General features: G+C 41.7%; 1 protein-coding gene across 1 annotated transcript in view; it reads left to right on the forward strand.

Moving 5' to 3' along the window:
• The first annotated feature begins 19,689 nt into the window (after positions 1–19,689).
• Positions 19,690–21,503, forward strand: part of LOC120556538 (FH1/FH2 domain-containing protein 1-like) — a 57,594-nt gene continuing 55,780 nt past the window's right edge. Inside the window, exon 1 of the mRNA XM_039796180.1 lies at positions 19,690–19,975. Within this exon, the coding sequence (XP_039652114.1) occupies positions 19,811–19,975 (165 nt within the window). The 5' untranslated portion in view covers positions 19,690–19,810. The remainder of the gene's footprint in view (positions 19,976–21,503) is intronic.

Here is a 21,503-nt window from a genome sequence, read left to right on the forward strand (position 1 = left end):
TGTGGATATCTGAACTGTATGTTATGTTATCAAAAATAAGTGATGGTGTCTGAGTTTGAATAACATTGGCCAATAGTCTTTTTTCAAGTCTTTTTTTTTTGTATATTTGATCCATGTTCAACAACATACTGGTGTGTGACTAGTAGTTTCACTGTTACCTCTGTGTGGCCCAGTGGGACGACAGTGGGTGGTGGCAGCAACACCTCTGTATCTCCTGTCACTGCAGAGAACAGAAATACATTTCACTCCTACAATATTCAGATATAATTATTGAATGAACATGGTCACATAGATTACCTGAAATGTACCCTGTAGATGCCTGGGTTTCAGGGCTGCTGCCACCAGGGCCTGAAGAAATGCCCCCTTCCACTCCTTCCAGGGGCGGAGCTAGACTCTCAGTACAGTGGGGGTGGAGCTTCATCATGGGGCCCTGTGCTACCAAGTAATTTAAAAATTAAAACCGTTAAATAAAAATGGTAAAATATCTGATGAATGCATATGTTATAATGTGTCATTTGTTGAGTTAAGTAAGCCTATATGTCAAATAAAATACAAAGAACAGACACGTGTTTTGACAAGTTTGTACTGACGAACAAAGAAAGCTGTTTCAGCACCATGGACAGCGACAGCTGATGGACAGCGATGGTGCTGATCAGGCCAAGAGCTCTCAATCAGTGCCACGCTATATAACTGACATGGCTCTGTTATACTGTATATATTGAACACAAAGTTTGTTTACAACTCCATAGGTAGGCTACAGGTGCTACATGAAAACTGGGATGAAAACTTTGAGTAAAACAGATTTATGACATTCTGAGTGACTTATTCATAACTAAAATATAAATTCTTAAAGACGATTTTTTTTCTTACCATTTTGTTGTATAAATACATCTAACAAAACTATCTACATATCATGGTCCCTTATTAAATCTCCATCCTCCTTCATGGTGGCAAATCTGCCAACCACTTTGTCCTCGTCGATATGTCCAGTATGTCCCGCTCCACACTCAGCCAGGAGAGATGTGACAGTCTGGCCTCATCCACGCACCAACACAAGTCTGTCTTGTGTTGGTGCAGACGGCAGACGGCTGAAACTTCGTTCGGCGCTGGCGCTGCTGATAGGAATAGTTTTATAAGTCCTGTGGAGAATGGTCAGCTGTGGGTAGGCTCTATCCATGTCGTTGGCAACGAGGAATGGCAGGACGGCATCGGTGGTGAGATCCATGTTTAACTCATGCATTAGGTTACAATGCATGAAAAGAGCGAAACTCCTCCACTGCGTCTTCTGGCTTGGGCATGTCTTCTGAATAGAAACGGGCAAGCTCAAGCATTTTCTCCTCAGCATCAGGGTCCTCCTCTGTGCGTAACTCTCTGATCTGAGCCACAGTACTGTCAAATAGGTTCACAGCAGTGTTGACATCCAGTGACTCTTTTTGAAGGTAATTCGACAGGATGTATGTCCTCTTCAGCAAATCGTTCCCAAACACCAACATGAACATGAATTCCAATGTGCTGAGTTTTGACAGCAGGCCGTCAGCTTCAGAGGCCGCCTTGGCTGTGCGGTTGTGGTGGATCCGGCTCAGGGCTTTGAGAATGGCTGGGAGGCTCTGGATCACTGCTTCTGTGGTCCACCTTGTGTCAGAAAGGCTTTTCAGCGTAAGAACGGTTCTTTCCATTTGCATGATTTTCCTGTTCCTCCTCCAGTATATGTATAGGAAAAAATTACTATCTATTATCCACAGATAATAATTGATAGACATCTCCATATCCACCATCTCTAGGCACTACAATTTGCACTAAACTTCATCCTGGATTAAACATCTGCCCATTGCACATTCTATTTATTTCTTTGCATTCTGCACTAAACCCATTCAGCCTCCTTTCTCTTATACTAATCAGATATTCTGTATTTATTGTTTTGTTTGTATAATGTTTAACGTTTGTGTATGTATGCACCTATGACAAAGGCAAATTCACGTAGGGTAACTACTCTGGCAATAAACTCATTTCTGATTCTCAGATATAGCCATGGCTTACCCAGAACATACAGATTACTTAAGGGCATGTTTTTGGATGGCAAAAAACATTTAACCCATCTAAAAATGTTCTGTCTTCTCAGCCTACTCTGCCTATGGAAGGGTCTCCAGTTTTCCAGGTTGAAGAGTAAGTAAACAATCTTATAGAAGGATAATGAATATAAACACACAACCCTAACCGCAGAAGGTATCATGACCTCCTGGGACATCACTATGAATCTACATTTTTATTTTGTTCTTTGCAGACCCCTGATAGTCATTTCAGATGATAATAAGTGGAAAACAGAAGTACACCAAAAACAAGGCCAGTTAGTTTTAGCTTTCCAGTTAATGAGAGTAGTTTAAGTCACAAAATCCTTGTAGCTCATTTTCTGCATATAATTTGCCTATTGGTTATAAATGGCACCATTTCCTAGCAAAGTCAACACTACTTTTGGTACTATAAACTTTTGTACTCCAAACGTTTTGCTCCAAAACCAGTAGCAATATTTCAAAATCATGGTCAACAGTGGTGCTACTGCTGTGAGCCAGAAGTAGGTAACATGTTGTCAGGTTTTTGTTCAGTTCAAAAGTTTCAAGTGTATTTTCACCATACTTGCCTTCGCATTAAAATAATTCCTAAACCGTGGATATGTCGTAGCTGCAGAAAAGTGATCAATTCACAAAAAATAAATAACTAGTCGTGAGAGGATTAGAAAAATTAGTTGGCCTACAATCTTTATTTAGTAAAAACAGACAAGACAAGCGGGACAAGACTAAACATTGTGCATTTGATGACATGACAGGGAACTGTAACAGCAGAAGAATGATGTGATATAAAAAAAACAAATGCTATTAAATATAACTACTGTAATACTTATTTGTTGTCATTATCGCCCTAGAACAATGACTCCTCCTTGGTTTAGGTCGTTTACATTCCTTCTAGTTTTGTCTTTCACCAACACTGCACCAACGGTCCACAGTATTAGGCTATACGCATACACAGCATGTTACACACTGGCATTGATCCGCAACACATTACTTCAATACAGTGTTTGAAAAGCTTTGACAGTTGTTGAATCAACGCCAAAATAATAAGCCAAAAAATCAAAAGACAAATTCATTCTCATCTTAATCAGCATGTACTGCTGAAATAATGTTAGGGTGGACTTACATTTGAGATAGGGAGCTACGAAATAAAACACTGTCATTAGTAGTGAATATGTTTGTAAACCAGTAACTATCAGGTGAGAAATGTAAAATGATTGTATGTGGAAAGCTAATCTGAAGAGGTGTGTTATGATTAGTGTTTTGAATATGTCCAGGTCAGTACAGTCACGGATGTGTATGTGTGATGAGCAGCAGAGTTTTTGGATGTATTCCATTCTCATTCAGTGCAGTTCTATTCATTTTCTCTTTTAATAACATAGTTTCAGTTATCAGAGCTTGGCATTCCAACTCAAGAGATTGAATGTGTTTCTTACATTTTTTCTTTTTACTCTTGCATGATGGAGTTGCTGGATCGTCATTTTAATATTATCTGCCGAGGTTTCTTCATAAAAAAGGGAGTTTTTCCTCGCCACTGTCCCAACAGCTAATTCTTGCTCTTGAGGGAATTACTGTAATTGTTGGGGCTTTGGAAATTATAGAGTGTGGTCTAAACCTACTCTATCTGTAAAGTGACTCGAGATAACTCTGTTATGATTTGATACTATAAATAAAATTGAATTGAATTGAATTAAATAATAATATTAAATAATAATATTTAAAGGCAGAATATTTTCATTTTCAAGTTCTTTGTTGATGTTAGATTCCTTCACCTGGTCTGCAGTACGATGCTTGCTGTTGTCTTGAGGACAATCTGTTAGATTAATGCTGCAGCTGATGGCTTTGCTGCTTTCTCTATTCTTTGAAGTTTGTTCTTCCGTTGACTACATCTAACTCATTCTTCTTTTTCTCTTCTCCGGGGATGGAACATGATTGAAGATTGAAGGATCGTAGTCAGGTGACAGAGGGTTGTCACTCTTTTTCCCTAAAACATAAGTACATAGAAACAACATCAGAATAAGGAAGGAATTTGACCCTGAAAATTTTAACCCTGGCAGGAGGGTTGGCAGGAGCTATGTCAAATGTCAATTTGTAATGACTTATTTCTATATATTTATGTATATAGTTATTTCAAGTATGTGTGTGATTGATGTGGGTGTGTTTGTGTATTTGAGAAGTGTTTTATTATGTACTTTATAGGCTTATAAGAAATAACAGACAGACATTTCTGTAGAAGAAAATTCATATAAAATCAATTTTTGAGTCTTTTGGCTTCTGGGTTTTTTCTATAGTAAGCTAAGACATGTTGCTATGGTGGGTGTATCTGTATCTTACCAGATGTGTTTACAGTAGTGTATTTTAATCATTTTACAGATGTATGACCTGGACGGAAATAAAAACCTCCATTCTAGCCTCTGTAACTGTGTCAGTAAGGCCTAGAATCACCCTGACACCTGTAACAAAAAAATTGAGAATGTTTCTTTCCAGTGATGTCAGTCACACCCCAGAGTGTCAAAGTATATGGGAGCTGTACCTCTTTTAATTTGGGTATGACGTTAAGACGAATTCTTTTTTGTGTACAGTATACCCACTAGAGCAGTACGTTCTCAAGGTGAGACGTGATGTTTGTTATCCAGCCACAGTCTGCTGCTGCAGCACCAGTACCACACGGACTGAGTTGCGTCATAAAAAAAGTAAACAAGCAGCTTTTGTTTCACTTGGCGAAGCAGGGAGGCGGCTGGTTTGTTGTCTGAGGAGTGATTACACATTCCCAGATTTATTTTATAACCCTGCAGCAGCTCTGACTCTGTCTTTCTCCTTGTAATTATTTAGGTGAGTCAGGCTGGAAAGACCATGTGTCTGAGTGGCTTCAATGCGTCTGGACATCCCCGCCCTGGGCCGGGCCCCTGTGGATTCTGGGAGATGTATTAATCGGTCCGTACTACACCGTCTTTGATCTGGAAAACAACAGGGTGGGCTTTGCCAAGGCCAAGTGAGCACGTCCTGCAAAAGCTGAGCATCCCAAGTTTTGAGCTTCAGACTTTTTCTGTTGCTTTGCAATCAAACCGTATTTAGCAATAGATTTTGTGTAGAGCCTAAATGCACTGATCTGAAGATTTTGGGGGGGGGGTGCGCCGTGTGGGGGGGTGGTGACTTTTGTATGGAGGGGGGGGGGGGGGTGTTTTTTTTTTTTTTGTTTTGGGGGACACATATTCTTTTCTTTTTTTTTTTTTTTTTTTTTCTTTTTTTCTTTTTTTAAAAAAAAAAAAAAAGAGGGGGGGTGTGTGTGTGTGTGTGTGTGTGTGTGTGTGTGTGTGTGTGTGTGTGTGTGTGTGTGTGTGTGTGTGTGTGTGTAGATCCACTTGCTCCTGTAACACCACAGAGATAAAATCAAGATCAGCCACACAGAGAAACACTGAGAAGAGTTTAACCATCCAGCTAGTTTAAATATCTCATGTTACAGTGTTGTGTCTACAGCATCTGTTAGCATGTGTCTTCCATTATCATTCGCCTTGCTTAACTTTATTTACTATTGCGTGACTGTTTACTGATGATACTTACTCTTTACTGTCCCTTATCTGCAGGGATTCTGAGTGCAACTGTCACAGTTTCACCAACACTGATCGACATCGATATGTGGTTGTAAAGAGAGGAGCTGCAGGTTCAGCAAAAATAAGAACAGATCAGTCACCAGTGGAACAAGATACACAATCATATAACTAGAATCAGATTAAAAAGTTGTACGCTGAAGCGCGTTGAAGTTGTTTTTAATCTGATTCTATAGTTAGAACGTGCCAGCTGTGATAAAAACATCTATATAAAGACAAGTGCATTGGATTGGACTCTGAAAACTCAAACTAAACTACAACGCAATCCAAAAGTCAAAACTAAAATAATATGAATAATAACCTTGATAAGCAGCTAATAGACTGTTTCAGTTTAGGTGGTGTTCCCCTTTAAATAAATTCAAATAGTTATGTTTACCTGGCTGAGGTTGAACACAGAGTCTCATTCACAATCCATCGGTTCCTCCTGGTCTTGGTTCCAGTCCATCGGTTCCTATTGGTCCTGGTTGTTGGTTTTGAAAGAACCCTAACACACAAGTTCAGAAGGTAACAACACAGATAGTGATTGAAAAGAATATTAAAGTAAAATGTTTGTTATGTAATTCAAAAACGGTGGGTCCAAACGGCAAAAATATTATCATCACAAAAGAGATAAAGGTCTGGCGAACGCATTGATGTGGTTGTTATGTTTGTGGTGTCAAATATATGGGACACAGAGGAGGTAACAAACAGGGAACCGTCTTTTCATTGATTCTATCGGCAGTTGGTATGAACAGAGCCAAACGTTTAAGTCCGGTGGATTCCATAGTTACATGTCTGCGACCGGCACAAAATTTCCCACATTTTGACCAACCATGATGTATGAAGAGTGAAAACTGTAGGGGAGAGAGCAAAATGTCTGGAAAGATTTCAGAGAATCGTACTGCAGCTCCCCTCTCTGTCCTCCCCTCTAACTCTCAACATTCTGTCCCCATAGACACACACTGGAAAATCTGAAACAGTCTGAAAACTGGACGATACATAAACTGTGATTTGGTAGAAACCGTGCTTGATATCAGAATGCCCATTCAGCCCAATAAAGGCCAAAGTCTTGTCTTTGGTTTAAACTTTTAATTATTTTTCTACATTAAAGTATGGCGATACAGTATGGCCCCAAAGAGGGGTTGTTTTGAGCTATGTTAAGCGATTTACCAAAGATTTACCATTAAAATCTATGGGAAATTTCGTGCCATTATTTGCAGATTTTCTGAAAACCACACGGCAAATCTCTTAGAAAAGTCATAGCACATCATTCCCGATTAATACACATGTTCTGATGTATTTATGTGCATGTGTTGGCAACGCTCCCTGACTAGTAGTGGGACAAAACTGTGGCGGAATAATAATAGTAAGTATGCAGGATAATAGTAATTCTGCTGATTGCTGCTATTGCAGCACATCGGCACACTTAATAACCTTGATAAGCAGCTAATAGACTTTTGAATTTAGGTGGTGTTCCCCTTTAAATAGATTCAGATAGAGTCATGTTTACCTGGCTGAGGGTGAATACAGAGTCCCTGCAGGTTCCCAGTCCATCGGTTCCTCCTGGTCCTGAAGATCCACAACACACACAAGTTCAGAAGGTAACAACACAGATAGTGATTCAAGAGGATATTAAAGTAAAATGTTCATGCATTGCATTTAAAGTGTAGTACAGCAGAAAAATCTCATGAAGCATTCCTACATATCGCTCTACAAGTAAAGCTCTGTAACTGGTATGTATTCCAGTATTTATTAGTGTCAGCAGCACGTTGTACAGCTGTTCATGTTCTAAAGAAGTTAAGGAGAAAACACAAGACTTTCACCCAGGAAACAGGTGTTCATGTCCTGGAGAAGTTAAGGAGAAAACACAAGACTTTCACCCAGGAAACAGGTGTTCATGTCCTGAAGAAGTTAAGGAGAAAACACAAGACTTTCACCCAGGAAACAGGTGTTCATGTCCTGAAGAAGTTAAGGAGAAAACACAAGACTTTCACCCAGGAAACAGGTGTTCATGTCCTGAAGAAGTTAAGGAGAAAACACAAGACTTTCACCCAGGAAACAGGTGTTCATGTCCTGGAGAAGTTAAAGTGATGGTTCGGAGTAATTTCACCCTAGGGTCCTTTGCACCATGACCACGAGCTAAGCACTCGTCTTACAGCAGCAGCAACAACAACAGCAGAGAGCAGAAGCCAGCAGGCAAGTGTTATTTACATAAACTTCTGGTGTACTTACAAACTTTACAATCCATCGTCATAGACGTTTGGTATCATTTCGGGCATTATTAGTGGGGTAATGTTAAGAGACACCTAGGATCCATTAGCCCCTGCGCTAAGCTATTCAGCTGATAACGCTACTCTACGCTAACTCTCCCAATGTTCGACTCAGGTGAAAAAAGCTTCTGAGGGGGTGTTAGGCTCGAGGTCATGGTGCAAAGGACCCTAGGGTGACATTACTCCAAACCATCACTTTAAGGAGAAAACACAAGACTTTCACCCAGGAAACAAGTGTTCATGTCCTGAAGAAGTTAAGGAGAAAACACAAGACTTTCACCCAGGAAACAGGTGTTCATGTCCTGAAGAAGTTAAGGAGAAAACACAAGACTTTCACCCAGGAAACAGGTGATGGGAAATGACAAAGAGGTGATGATGCTAATGTTCAAAGATCCGGGCCCCTTGGCTCTGCTCGTTACTTGAACCCAGTCCTACTGAGCATGTAAATGCACCGGATGTTTGATGTCAATGTCATTATCTGACTCCATGAGTAGATATTTACCCCTGCAGATTGCCAGTCCATGGGAGAGACATCATCATCACCAGCACCAGCAGCAGCTACAGCAACTACAGCTACACCACCAGCAGCAGCAGCTGTACTCTGGCTGGAACCCTGCAGCAAAACACACACAATTAAAGCTATTAGTTAAAAAAATATGTTTAAGAATTCAAGAAATTATTGTTATTATGTAAACTTAACGAAATTGTAATTGCATCAGCTTCAAATGAAGCCTAGTATCAAAGACTTCACACATTTACAAAGAAACACACATGAGATCTGAGAGAAGAAATATCAGAGATACAAAGTACTACTTCTTCCTAGGTCACTAACTCTTTCATCTTCATTCATGCACACACACAGACACAGACAGACACGAACAGACACACCCACACAGACACACCCACACAGACACACACAGACAGACACACACACACACAGACACACCCACACACAGACACACACACATAGACACACACAGACACACACACACACACACACACAAACACTCACACGGACACACACACACACACACACACACACACACCAACACACACACACACACACACACTCACCTTTATATCTTCCAGTTAAAATATGTAGAAGTTACACTGACATCCTGCACTCATCCAGACAGCCTAGTTTTAATCTTAAACACTTATGGTTGTTTTGTTTCTGTATTTATTGTTTGTGTATTCCATATTAATGTTTAATATGTTTATGTATGCACCAACAACCAAGACATATTCCTCCTAAGTTCTACTAACGTGCACCGAGTCATCTCAGAAGTTTAGCCAAAGTAAAGTTAACATATTTTTTACATCTACCTTTGATTGTGTTTGCTACATTTAAACCTGACTTAGTATTAAAATTATACTACAGTCTATGGTTTGAACATAACCTACACATTAGCTTTTTGAAAATAAGTTTCTTTAAGTTCCCACGAGCAGCAGCCTGACTCTGGTAATGGTACTTCCATCTTACGTCTCCGGTAAGAAGCTATGCTAACACACACCAGCACGTGAGCACAGAGCAGCATGCGGAGATCATTCGACATTTTACATAAGTACTTGCATGAACTTCTCTGGCTTCTTCTCCGGCTACTGACCAACAAAAGTTGAGTAGAGTCCCTCTACTATCTACTTCTCTGTTCCTTACCAAAAACGGTGTTGAGAAAGATGCCATGTTTCCGTGGCTCGTCGATGACCTTCTTTGTTTTTTTTCCGGTTCATATCCGACGCATCCGTAGTACGTCATAACTGCGACGCATATGTAGTACTTCGTAACCGACGCATAATGGGGACAGACTATACGTAGAAATCAAAGGAAGTCTATTCAGGCTGTAACAACCAAATCTGTTAATCTGCAATATGAAAAGTGAATGTTGATAATACGGCAGACGCTGTTTTTACAAACTGTTGTCTGTCGGGGAAGTTTAAATCTCGTGCCGTAGTGGCTCAGCTTTTAGTTACATTAGAAAAGTTCTCACAACAACTTTAGGAACATACCTGTCCTCCTCCTGAGGTTCCTGGAGATCATTCAGACGGTTCCTTGGCTCATGTTAGTCCACAGTCTCTGAGAGAAAAGACAGAAACCGTCCACTGTCGATCGTACGTCTGCATTGATTTAGAGATCTTCCTGTAATGAAGAGGAAGCAAGCAACATCATTTGTGTGAATTTGGATTGTGAAATTATTATGCCACTCCTACAAATCAGTTCATCTGGGAAGGGTGTGTGCCCTGCATTCCTCAAAACAAAAGAACCGGTATGGGGAGAAGCTGATTAATCAGACAACTCACTATCACAGGTGGAAAGAGTACAAACATATTGTACATTAGCCCTCCTGTTGTCCTCGGGTCACATTTGACCCATTTTCAAAAAGTTTCTAAATCAGAAATTTGAGTTTCTTTCAACCAAATTGTCACACAAAAAATAACGTGGATGGTTCTCTACAACGCTTTCAACAAGTTAAATAAATGATCAGTTCACTACTTTCATTGAATTTGGGTGTTTTAGTCAATTTTATAGCATGTAAAGAAAAATTGATAAAAGAATGTTGAAAAACACAGAAAAAAATGTCAAAAATATCGGAAAAAGCTTTAAAGAAAATGTAAAAAACGCAGAAAAATATTGATAGAAACTTCAAAAAGAAAGTGACAAAAGTGTCGGAAAGAACGACCAAAATGTTGGAATTTTTTTAGTATTTTGACCCAGAAAATAAAAAGCATTTTTCTTAATTCGATTTGCATTGGTAGCTGACCAGTTAGCTAAGTATTGGTAGATGACCAGATAGCTAGGTATTGGTAGCTGACCAGTTAGCTAAGTATTGGTAGATGACTAGTTAGCTAAGTATTTGTAGATGACCAGTTAGCTAAGTATTGGTAGATGACCAGTTAGCTAGGTATTGGTAGATGACCAGTTAGCTAAGTATTGGTAGATGACCAGTTAGCTAGGTATTGGTAGATGACCAGTTAGCTAAGTATTGGTAGATTACCAGTTAGCTAGGTATTGGTAGATGACCAGTTAGCTAAGTACTGGTAGATGACCAGTTAGCTAGGTATTGGTATATGACCAGTTAGCTAGGTATTGGTCAGTTAGCCAGGTATTGGTAGATGACCAGATAGCTAGGTATTGGTAGATGACCAGTTAGCTAGGTATTGGTAGATGACTAGATAGCTAGGTATTGGTAGATGACCAGTTAGCTAGGTATTGGTAGATGACCAGATAGCTAGGTATTGGTAGATGACCAGATAGCTAGGTATTGGTATATGACCAGTTAGCTAGGTATTGGTAGATGACCAGTTAGCTATAGGTATTGGTAGATGACCAGATAGCTAAGTATTGGTAGATGACCAGTTAGCTAGGTATTGGTATATGACCAGTTAGCTAGGTACTGGTATATGACCAGTTAGCTAGGTATTGGTAGATGACCAGTTAGCTAGGTATTGGTATATGACCAGTTAGCTAGGTATTGGTATATGACCAGTTAGCTAGGTATTGGTATATGACCAGTTAGCTAGGTATTGGTAGATGACCAGTTAGCTATAGGTATTAGTAGATGACCAGATGGCTAGGTATTGGTAGATGACCAGTTAGCTAGGTATTGGTATATGACCAGTTAGCTAGGTATTGGTATATGACCAGTTAGCTAGGTATTGGTATATGACCAGTTAGCTAGGTATTGGTAGATGACCAGTTAGCTAGGTATTGGTAGATGACCAGTTAGCTAGGTATTGGTATATGACCAGTTAGCTAGGTATTGGTATATGACCAGTTAGCTAGGTATTGGTAGATGACCAGTTAGCTATAGGTATTTGTAGATGACCAGATAGCTAGGTATTGGTAGATGACCAGTTAGCTAGGTATTGGTATATGACCAGTTAGCTAGGTATTGGTATATGACCAGTTAGCTAGGTATTGGTAGATGACCAGTTAGCTAGGTATTGGTAGATGACCAGTTAGCTATAGGTATTAGTAGATGACCAGTTAGCTAGGTATTGGTATATGACCAGTTAGCTAGGTATTGGTAGATGACCAGTTAGCTAGGTATTGGTATATGACCAGTTAGCTAGGTATTGGTAGATGACCAGTTAGCTAGGTATTGGTATATGACCAGTTAGCTAGGTATTGGTAGATGACCAGTTAGCTAGGTATTGGTATATGACCAGTTAGCTAGGTATTGGTATATGACCAGTTAGCTAGGTATTGGTAGATGACCAGTTAGCTATAGGTATTAGTAGATGACCAGATAGCTAGGTATTGGTAGATGACCAGTTAGCTAGGTATTGGTATATGACCAGTTAGCTAGGTATTGGTATATGACCAGTTAGCTAGGTATTGGTAGATGACCAGTTAGCTATCCATCCATCCATCCATCCATCTTCGTCCGCTTATCCGGTGTCGGGTCGCGGGGGGAGCAGCTCCAGCAGGGGACCCCAAACTTCCCTTTCCCGAGCAACATTAACCAGCTCCGACTGGGGGATCCCGAGGCGTTCCCAGGCCAGGTTGGAGATATAATCCCTCCACCTAGTCCTGGGTCTTCCCGAGGCCTCCTCCCAGCTGGACGTGCCTGGAACACCTCCCTAAGGGAGGCCCAGGGGCATCCTTACCAGATGCCCGAACCACCTCAACTGGCTCCTTTGGCCGCAGAGACAGCGGCTCTACTCCGAGCTCCTCACGGATGATTGAGCTTCTCACCCTATCTCTAAGGGAGACGCCAGCCACCCTCCTGAGGGAAACCCATTTCGGCCGCTTGTACCCTGGATCCCGTTCTTTCGGTCATGACCCAGCCCTCATGACCATAGGTGAGGGTAAGACAACTGACCGGTAGATCGAGAGCTTTGCCTTCTGGCTCAGCTCTCTTTTCGTCCACGGTGCAATAGATGGAATGTAATACCGCGCCCGCTGCGCGATTCTCCGACCAATCTCCCGCTCCATTGTCCCTCACTTCGAACAAAACCCCAAGGTACTTGGACTCCTTCACTTGGGGTAAAGACTCATTCCCTACCTGGAGTAGGCACTCCATCGGGTTTCCTGCTGAGAACCATGGCCTCCGATTTAGAGGTGCTGATCCTCATCCCAACCGCTTCACACTCGGCTGCGAACCGATCCAGTGAGTGCTGAAGGTCGCAGGCCGATGATGCCATCAGGACCACATCATCTGCAAAAGCAGCGATGAGATCCCCAGCCCAACGCGCACAACCCCTCCCCACCCCGACTACGCCTCGATATCCTGTCCATAAATATTATAAACAGGATTGGTGACAAAGCGGCCCTGGCGGAGGCCAACCCTCACCTGAAACGAGTCTGACTTACTGCGAGAACCCGGACACAGCTCTCACTTTGGTCGTACAGAGATTGGATGGCCCTGAGTAGAGACCCCTCACCCCAATACTCCCGCAGCACCTCCCACAGTATCTCCGGGGGACCCGGTCATCACACTTCTCCAAATCCACAATACACATGTAGACCGGTTGGGCATACTCCCAGGCCCCTCCAGGATCCTTGCGAGTGAAGAGCTGGTCCGTTGTTCCCACGACAGGGACGGAATCCACATTGTTCCTCCTCAACCTGAGGTTCGACTATCGGCCGAACCCTTAATTCCAGCACCTTGGAGTAGACTTTACCAGGGAGGCTGAGAAGTGTGATACCCCTGTAATTGGCACACACCCTCTGGTCCCCTTTTTAAAGGGGAACCACCACCCGGTCTGCCACTCCTTTGGCACTGTTCCAGACTTCCACGCGATGTTGAAGAGACGTGTCAACCAGGACCAACCCCTCCACACCCAGAGCCTTGAGCATTTCTGGGCCGGATCTCATCAATCCCGGGGCTTTGCCACTGTGGAGTTGTTTGACTACATCAGTGACTTCCGCCCGGAAATCGACGACAATCCCCACCGTCATCCTCCAGCTCTGCCTCTAACATAGAGGCGTATTAGTCGGATTCAGGAGTTCCTCAAAATGCTCCTTCCCACCCCTATTACCTCCTCAGTTGAGGTCAACAGTGTCCCATCCTTACTGTACACAGCTTGGATGGTTCCCCGCTTCCCCCTCCTGAGGTGGCGAACAGTTTTCCAGAAGCACTTTGGTGCCGGCCGAAAGTCCTTCTCCATGTCTTCTCCAAACTTCTCCCACACCCGCTGCTTTGCCTCTTTCACGGCAGAGGCTGCAGCCCTTCCGGCCTCCGGTACCCTGCAACTGCCTCGGAGTCCTCTGGGATAACATATCCCAGAAGACTCCTTCTTCAGTCGGACGGCTTCCCTGACCACCGGTGTCACCACGGTGTTCGTGGGTTACCGCCCCTGAGGCACCTAAGACCCTAAGACCACAGCTCCTGCCGCAGCTTCAGCAATGGAAACTTTGAACATTGTCCACTCGGGTTCAATGCCCCCAGCCTCCACAGGGATGCACGAAAGCTCCGCCCGGAGGTGCGAGTTGAAAGTCCGTTGGACAAGGGCCTCCTCCAGACGTTCCCAATCTTACCCCCCCCACTACCCGTTTGGGCTTACCAGGTCTGTCCAGAGTCTTCCCCCCACCCCCCTGACCCAACTCACCACCAGATGGTGATCGGTTGACAGCTCTGCCCCTCTCTTCACGCGAGTGTCCAAAACATACGGCCTCAGATCAGATGAAACGATTATAAAATCGATCATTGACCTTCGGCCTAGGGTGCTCTGGTACCAGGTACACTTATGAGCATCCCTATGTTCGAACATGGTGTTCGTTATAGACAATCCATGACTAGCACAGAAGTCCAACAACAAACAACCACTCTGGTTTAGATCAGGAGGCCGTTCCTCCCAATCACGCCTCTCAGGTGTCTCCATCATTGCTTACGTGTCGTTGAAGTCCCCAGCAGAACAATGGAGTCCCCACTGGCCCCATGCAGGACTCCACTCAAGGTCTCCAGGAAGGCCCGAATACTCCGAACTCCTGTTTGGTGCATATGCATAAACAACAGTCAGATTTCCCCACAACCCGCAGGCGTAGGGAGGTGACCCTCTGCTCAACTGGGGTAAACTCCAACGTGACGCGCTCAGCCGGGGCTTGTTAGTATCCCCACACCCGCCCGGCCTCACCCTGAGCAACTCCGAGAAGAAAAGAGTCCAACCCCTATCCAGGAGATGCGGTTCCAGAACCGAGACTGTGCGTAAAGGTAAGCCCCACCAGATCTAACCGGTAGCGCTCCACCTCCCGCACCAGTTCCGGCTCCTTCCCCACAGAGGTGACGTTCCACGTCCCCAGAGCCAGCGTCTGCTGCCCGGGTCTGGTCCGTCGAGGCCCCTGACCTTCACTGCCACCCATGTGGCCCGCAGCCGCAGCGGTTCCTCCCACAGGTGGTGGGCCCATGGGCTGGAGAGATGGGAGCCACGTAGCTTGTTCGGGCTGTGCCCGGCGGGCTCCGTGGCAAACCCCGCCACCAGGCTGCGCCCGGCGGGCCGCCCGTCTGGGCCTGGCTCAGACGGGGGCCCCCGGCTTCCTCCGGGCAGGGTCACTCCATTTCTACCTTGTTTTTCCATTGGGGTTTTGAACCATTCTTTGTCTGGCCCCTCACCTGAGACCACTTTGCCTTGGGAGACCCTACCAGGAGCACAAAGCTCCAGACAACACAGCCCTCAGGTTCACAGAGACACACAAACCTCTCCACCACGATAAGGTGATGGTTCACGGAGAGGACCAGTTAGCTAGGTATTGGTATATGACCAGTTAGCTAGGTATTGGTATATGACCAGTTAGCTAGGTATTGGTAGATGACCAGTTAGCTAGGTATTGGTATATGACCAGTTAGCTAGGTATTGGTAGATGACCAGTTAGCTAGGTATTGGTATATGACCAGTTAGCTAGGTATTGGTATATGACCAGTTAGCTAGGTATTGGTATATGACCAGTTAGCATAGGTATTGGTATATGACCAGTTAGCTAGGTATTGGTAGATATGACCAGTTAGCTAGGTATTGGTATATGACCAGTTAGCTAGGTATTGGTATATGACCAGTTAGCTAGGTATTGGTAGATGACCAGTTAGCTAGGTATTGGTAGATGACCAGTTAGCTAGGTATTGGTATATGACCAGTTAGCTAGGTATTGGTAGCTGTCTCCATGAAGCTCCTCACACGAGGGCCCTGGGCCCAGTTTTTCAAAAAATGTAATCTGGACCAAATTGATTCGGATTTGGAAATCTCATGTTTTGCTATCCAGGATCACCTGATCCTTCTTACTGTTATGCCAGTTTTTTAAAGGAACATTATTTACATTATTATTTTTATTTACTAACTAGAACAATATAAAACAATGTAATGGTATAGAAATAATAAAATAATATACAGTAACAAAATATAAATATAACAAAGTCAACAACACAACCAAAAATACCTTCCATTACACACAGATATCTGTGAAAAATAAAGTCAGTTGTGCAAAATAAGTAAACAAAAGCCACAATGTATAAATATGAATGTAACAATATAAAAAACACAACAAAAAATACACTGCATACGAATATTTGTGAAAAATAAAGTCAGTAGTAAAGTAACAAAGTCAGTTGTGCAAAATAAGTAAACAAAAGCCACGGCAGAGCAGGGAGTGGGAGGGAGCAGAGAGAGAGAGAGAGAGAGAGAGAGAGAAAAAAAAAAAAGGTGCGCTGTTTGCACACTGTGCACCTCTAATATGTTATTGTCTTTGACCTGAAATAGGTCGTTATGTGTTGCATGTTTTAACACCAAGGACCATGTTGGAAATAAGTGTTTACACTTTAACATGCCATCCTTTGGATTGTGTTGTTTGTCAAATCCAAAATAAATCAAATCAAATCAAACGACAGTATCGATCCGATACCAATACTAATCTTGGTATCGATACTATCGATATTTAGATCGATACGCCCAGCCCTATCAGACACAGACAGTTACTTCATTATTTTGATCGTAGGCCCCTCATCTAATAATAACAGTATTTTTCCGGTAATATTAACAAAATTGCAGCAACAGCCTTTTTCAGTTTTGAGATTTTTTCTAAAAAAGATTTTTTGAAGTGTTATTTATTTCAATAACACCAAAGTAATTAAAATGATTTATTGAAAATGTTGAGCATTAAACACTTCATTTCCTGCATTCTGGTGAATTTGCATGCACCTATTTCTACCTTTTTCTGAATCAATTTATGCTGGAAATCTTTATGTAAAGGGAAACACAGATTACAATCCAAATATAAAAACATAATGGAATATATGGCAGTAAGGCTTTCAGGCATTCTGTATTGCTTTCAACTATTTATTCTCCTTTGGATCGACTTTTCTAATTATATCTGAGTCAGCATACATGTAGCCTAGGCATCATTTACTCCTCCCTCCTGTTTGGCGTCTTTTGTTGGGGGAGTAACTTCCTTAATGTGCATATGACAATTATTCACCTCAATGATACATTCATTCATTTTAATTTATTAATAAACCTCTGGACTGTAATATTTCAGATGTGTTATGTCCAAAACTTTGTGCACGTTCAAAATACGGTATATCTGTGTTCTCTGAGATTTGGAGGAGTCGTAATATTTTGAGAAAAATAAAGTAATAAAAGGCTATTACAAGAATAAAGTTACTATATTTCAGAAAATAATCTATACCTGCACCATAGTCTGCTGTGCATTACGTGATTGCTCTGCTGATACGGTAGATCTCAGACCTTCTGACAGACACAGGTCTGGTCTCTGAATGAGACAAACTAGGGAAGTGGCTGTACGCTGCTCTGTGTCGGAGGTGGAAAACCAAAACTACTGAGCAGCGTCCTTTATAAACACTGTAAATGTCACGTCACAGGAACTTCAAACTAAATCATTAGTATTGCTCTCCTAAACTTTGTGTTGATGGCATCAATGTATTACACTGATTTGGCTCCTCAGAAAACTTCACCTCCTCCATAGACAGTATATAGCTTTCCTCATGCAGAGACGGTTGCTAGGTGATAGCAGTGATAGCAACAAATACAGCATGGTCGGACCCCGCACGTAGCTGCCCGTTCTATTCGCCTCGGAAAAATAAACTGGACAAAGTTACATTCGGGGCTAAACTCAAAAGATTCGGGGCTGAAGATGCGGCAAAATCAGCTGACGCCACTCCTGGTGTAAACCGGGACATTATGGGCGTCCCAACAGGCTTTTGTCGGGACTCGGGACAAGCAATTCAAAATCGGGACTGTCCCGTCTGGTCACCCTAACATTATTGGACTGGACAACTGTGATCCAAATACAAAATTTCAGGATTACCAAATCCTGTTGACCAGAGCCTTAAATGGAGCCAACTGGCTCAGCAAAGAACTACAGGGAGGCCACTAGCCATTGTTTGTTTAAATTTTGAGAAACAGAAATACTGTAATTGTTATAATGTTAAATAACATAACAAAAACTCTACAGACTCTACAACACCTGCACCACCCGATAATGTTGTAGTTTTCTGTTCAATTACCCACCACTCAGCATGGCTCTATGTATATCTTCATTGTTATTATCTGTATTTATATTTTTCCATTCCGAGTACTTACTTTTTCAATATAATTTATATTATAGTTAATTACTTTTGCTATGTTATTTAATTACATATTATTCAATCTAATTTCACGTCAATTACTTACATTACAATATTTTTCGCACTATGGCCACCTCACTTTACTTTACTTTAAAATACTTTTTATGTAATGCCACTTTACATTCATTCAGTACTTTTTGCACATTGTCTGTTGTTGGTTTGTTTTTATTGTGGAAAAACTGCTGCTGTAACAAGTGAATTTTCCCATTTTGGGCTGAATAAAGTATTATCTAATCTAATCTAAATCTAACACTATCCAATAGTCAAAAATCATTAGATGTGACATGCTTCACATATGAAGACATTTATATATCATCAGTAAACATTGATTTGATGATCATTCACTTAAAAAAAAACAACTCAGATTTTATTTGGTTTCAAAAACTCACAACTGAATCCACCCTTCTGATTGGATCAGAATAATCCTGTTTTTTTTTGGATCAAATAGATCCCAAATCGAGTCCGAAGGGCAGGTTTGAGCCAGATGAAATGTAAAATGGAATTACATGCTCTGATCTTAGTTCAGAATCCCTCTTTTGCTTTTGAAAAACCAATTTCCAAGATTTGATCCAATCCGTGATCCGAAATCCCACTGGATTACTTTTGAAAATCTGGGCCCTGGGTACTCAGTCCCCTTTCTACCCCCAGTAGGACGCCCTTGGTGACACATGAGAAGAGGGAGATTAGCTAACGTTAGAAGCCATAAATAAATCACATTCGAATGGTATTGAGTTTTTTTTACAATTTCAATTATGTTCGACTTTTGGAATTTGTTCCAATGTCCTAATGTGTTTGTAGGTTGTTGTTTTTTTCAAGTTTTTTTGGCGTTATTTTAAAACATTTTTGGTGGTTTTTTTTTCAACAAAACATCAGAAAAAAAGGTTGCTTTTGCCGACATTTAAAAGAAAATAAGCTTTAACTTCTCTTTACTAATTTGGGCTGCCGGTGCCCCTAGCATTTGCCTATCCTGCCTATCTATGCCACAGGCTCGCCCTGACACTGGGGAATCTAAAAGTAACAATTTTGTAAAAAAAAATAAAACTGCCAAAACTGCTTTTATTTTTAAAACTGCCAAAACTGCTTTTATTTTGAAAACTGCCAAAACTGCTTTTATTTTGAAAACTGCCAAAACTTTTATTTTGAAAAGTTGTTACCAGAAGTGCTTATATATCCACAGCAGCTTTACCCACCCAGAGACGCTTCAGCGCGGACCTGGTGGATTTTCTCCATTTAAAAAGTTCGTCCGGAGAGTTGGGACCGTCTACACCGAGCCACACGGACTCTCTCAGCCGCAGAAGGGTCGCGGTCGCACGGCCATGGCCTCTTTCGTTTGCCGGATCCAGTACCTGGAGGACTCGGACCCGTTTATCTGCACAAACTTCCCCGAGCCTCGGAGACCTCCGACGGTGAGCGTGGAGGAGAACCTGCCGCTCAGCGAGCAGATCGCCGGGATACACAAGCTGCTCGAGGCGCCTCTAAAGGTGGGTCATTAAACTAAAACACAACTAACTCAACTAAAATACCTGCCGATTTACATTTAAGGGTAAATAAGTCTTGTTGGATCACTTTAAAACTAAATTTAAACAATGTTTAACGCAACAGGTGTGAAACAAACATTAAATACTCGGTTTTCCCTCAGGATATTGGTGACACGCCAAACTCCCTTTTAAAAATCAGGCGATTTAATGTGTTCTTGGTAATTTGGTCACTTTATAGAATGATTTAAAGTCTTAAAAATTGAATAAATCTACATATCTACAGCAAACAATACGTGTTGGATAACTTTACCACTAAAGTTAAATGGTTTAAAGCCACAGGTGTCAAGCAAAGATCATGGCGACCTGCCAAACTCCGTTTACAAATCTGGCGATTTATGGTATTCTTGGTAATTTGGCCATCTAGAGAATAATTTAAAGTCTTAAATGGGATACATCTACATCTGTACAGAACACAAGTTGTGTTGCATAACTTTAGCTCCTAAAGTTAAAAAGATTTAAAGCCATAAACACTCAAGATTTCCCTCAAGATATTGGTGACATTCCAAACTCCGTTTAAAAATCAGGTAATTTAGTGCGCTCTTGGGTAATTTGAGCACGTTGAGAATGATTAAAGTCTTACATCTTTCCATTCAATATTTACTCTGTAAAAAAGAGATGCAGTGCTGCTTGTTGCCGAACTTTCCAGAATACTTGAACCGATTGATCAGTCTTGGGTTTTGGTAGGTATCGCTGCTAGTGATCTCTTCCACATTAAAAAGGCCATGCTTTTGAATGGAGTTTGGTGTCAGATTTTTATTTTAATTTTTTTCTGGCTTAGTTCACTCAGGAATCACTCAACATTTAAGGTGCTTTGCTGCTGTTCACTTTATCTTCAGTCCAATCAGATGTGTGTATCAGTGAAGTCATATGTGTTCAGATTAATTTGAATTATATTTCATTGTCCCCTTGGGGAAACGTTTCCTGACTCTCTAGCTGCACTTACAGTGAAGAACAATAGATAGAAACAATAAGACGAAATGAATAAATAGGAACAATAAAAACAACCATCCACAAGTATACACTGTGCAAATCAATGAGCCACAATAACAGAACACCATGATATTTTACCACAACCCATACTGCCTTTAGAGGATAACTACCCTTTTTTAACCTGTTGTCCTCTGTCTTTGTGTCTAAGTGACTAATAGGAACAACAATCTTTGACATTGGTCCAGTAATAAGCGAGAGGTGAAACAAGCTGTAATGTAAGTTAACAGGGCATATGTGCAGCTTGTATTTACCTTTTTTATTTATTTTTTTAAAGTGCTCGTTTTGCCGCTGACAGACTCAGATTATTATTCTAAGTGACTGACAACATTATGGAAAGGTTCCCTACAGAGATAGACCTTTTAAAACCTCTTTAAGACCTTTCTGTTTAACCAGAAACAGCTCTGAGGTCGCTGGTACGAAACCCACCAGACTCCATGTAAATAATCAGGACTTTTAGCATGTATAGAGCCAACATACTTCC

The sequence above is a fragment of the Perca fluviatilis genome, chromosome 3 (genome assembly GCF_010015445.1).
Source record: "Perca fluviatilis chromosome 3, GENO_Pfluv_1.0, whole genome shotgun sequence".
In the NCBI taxonomy this organism is placed as follows: Eukaryota; Metazoa; Chordata; class Actinopteri; order Perciformes; family Percidae; genus Perca; species Perca fluviatilis.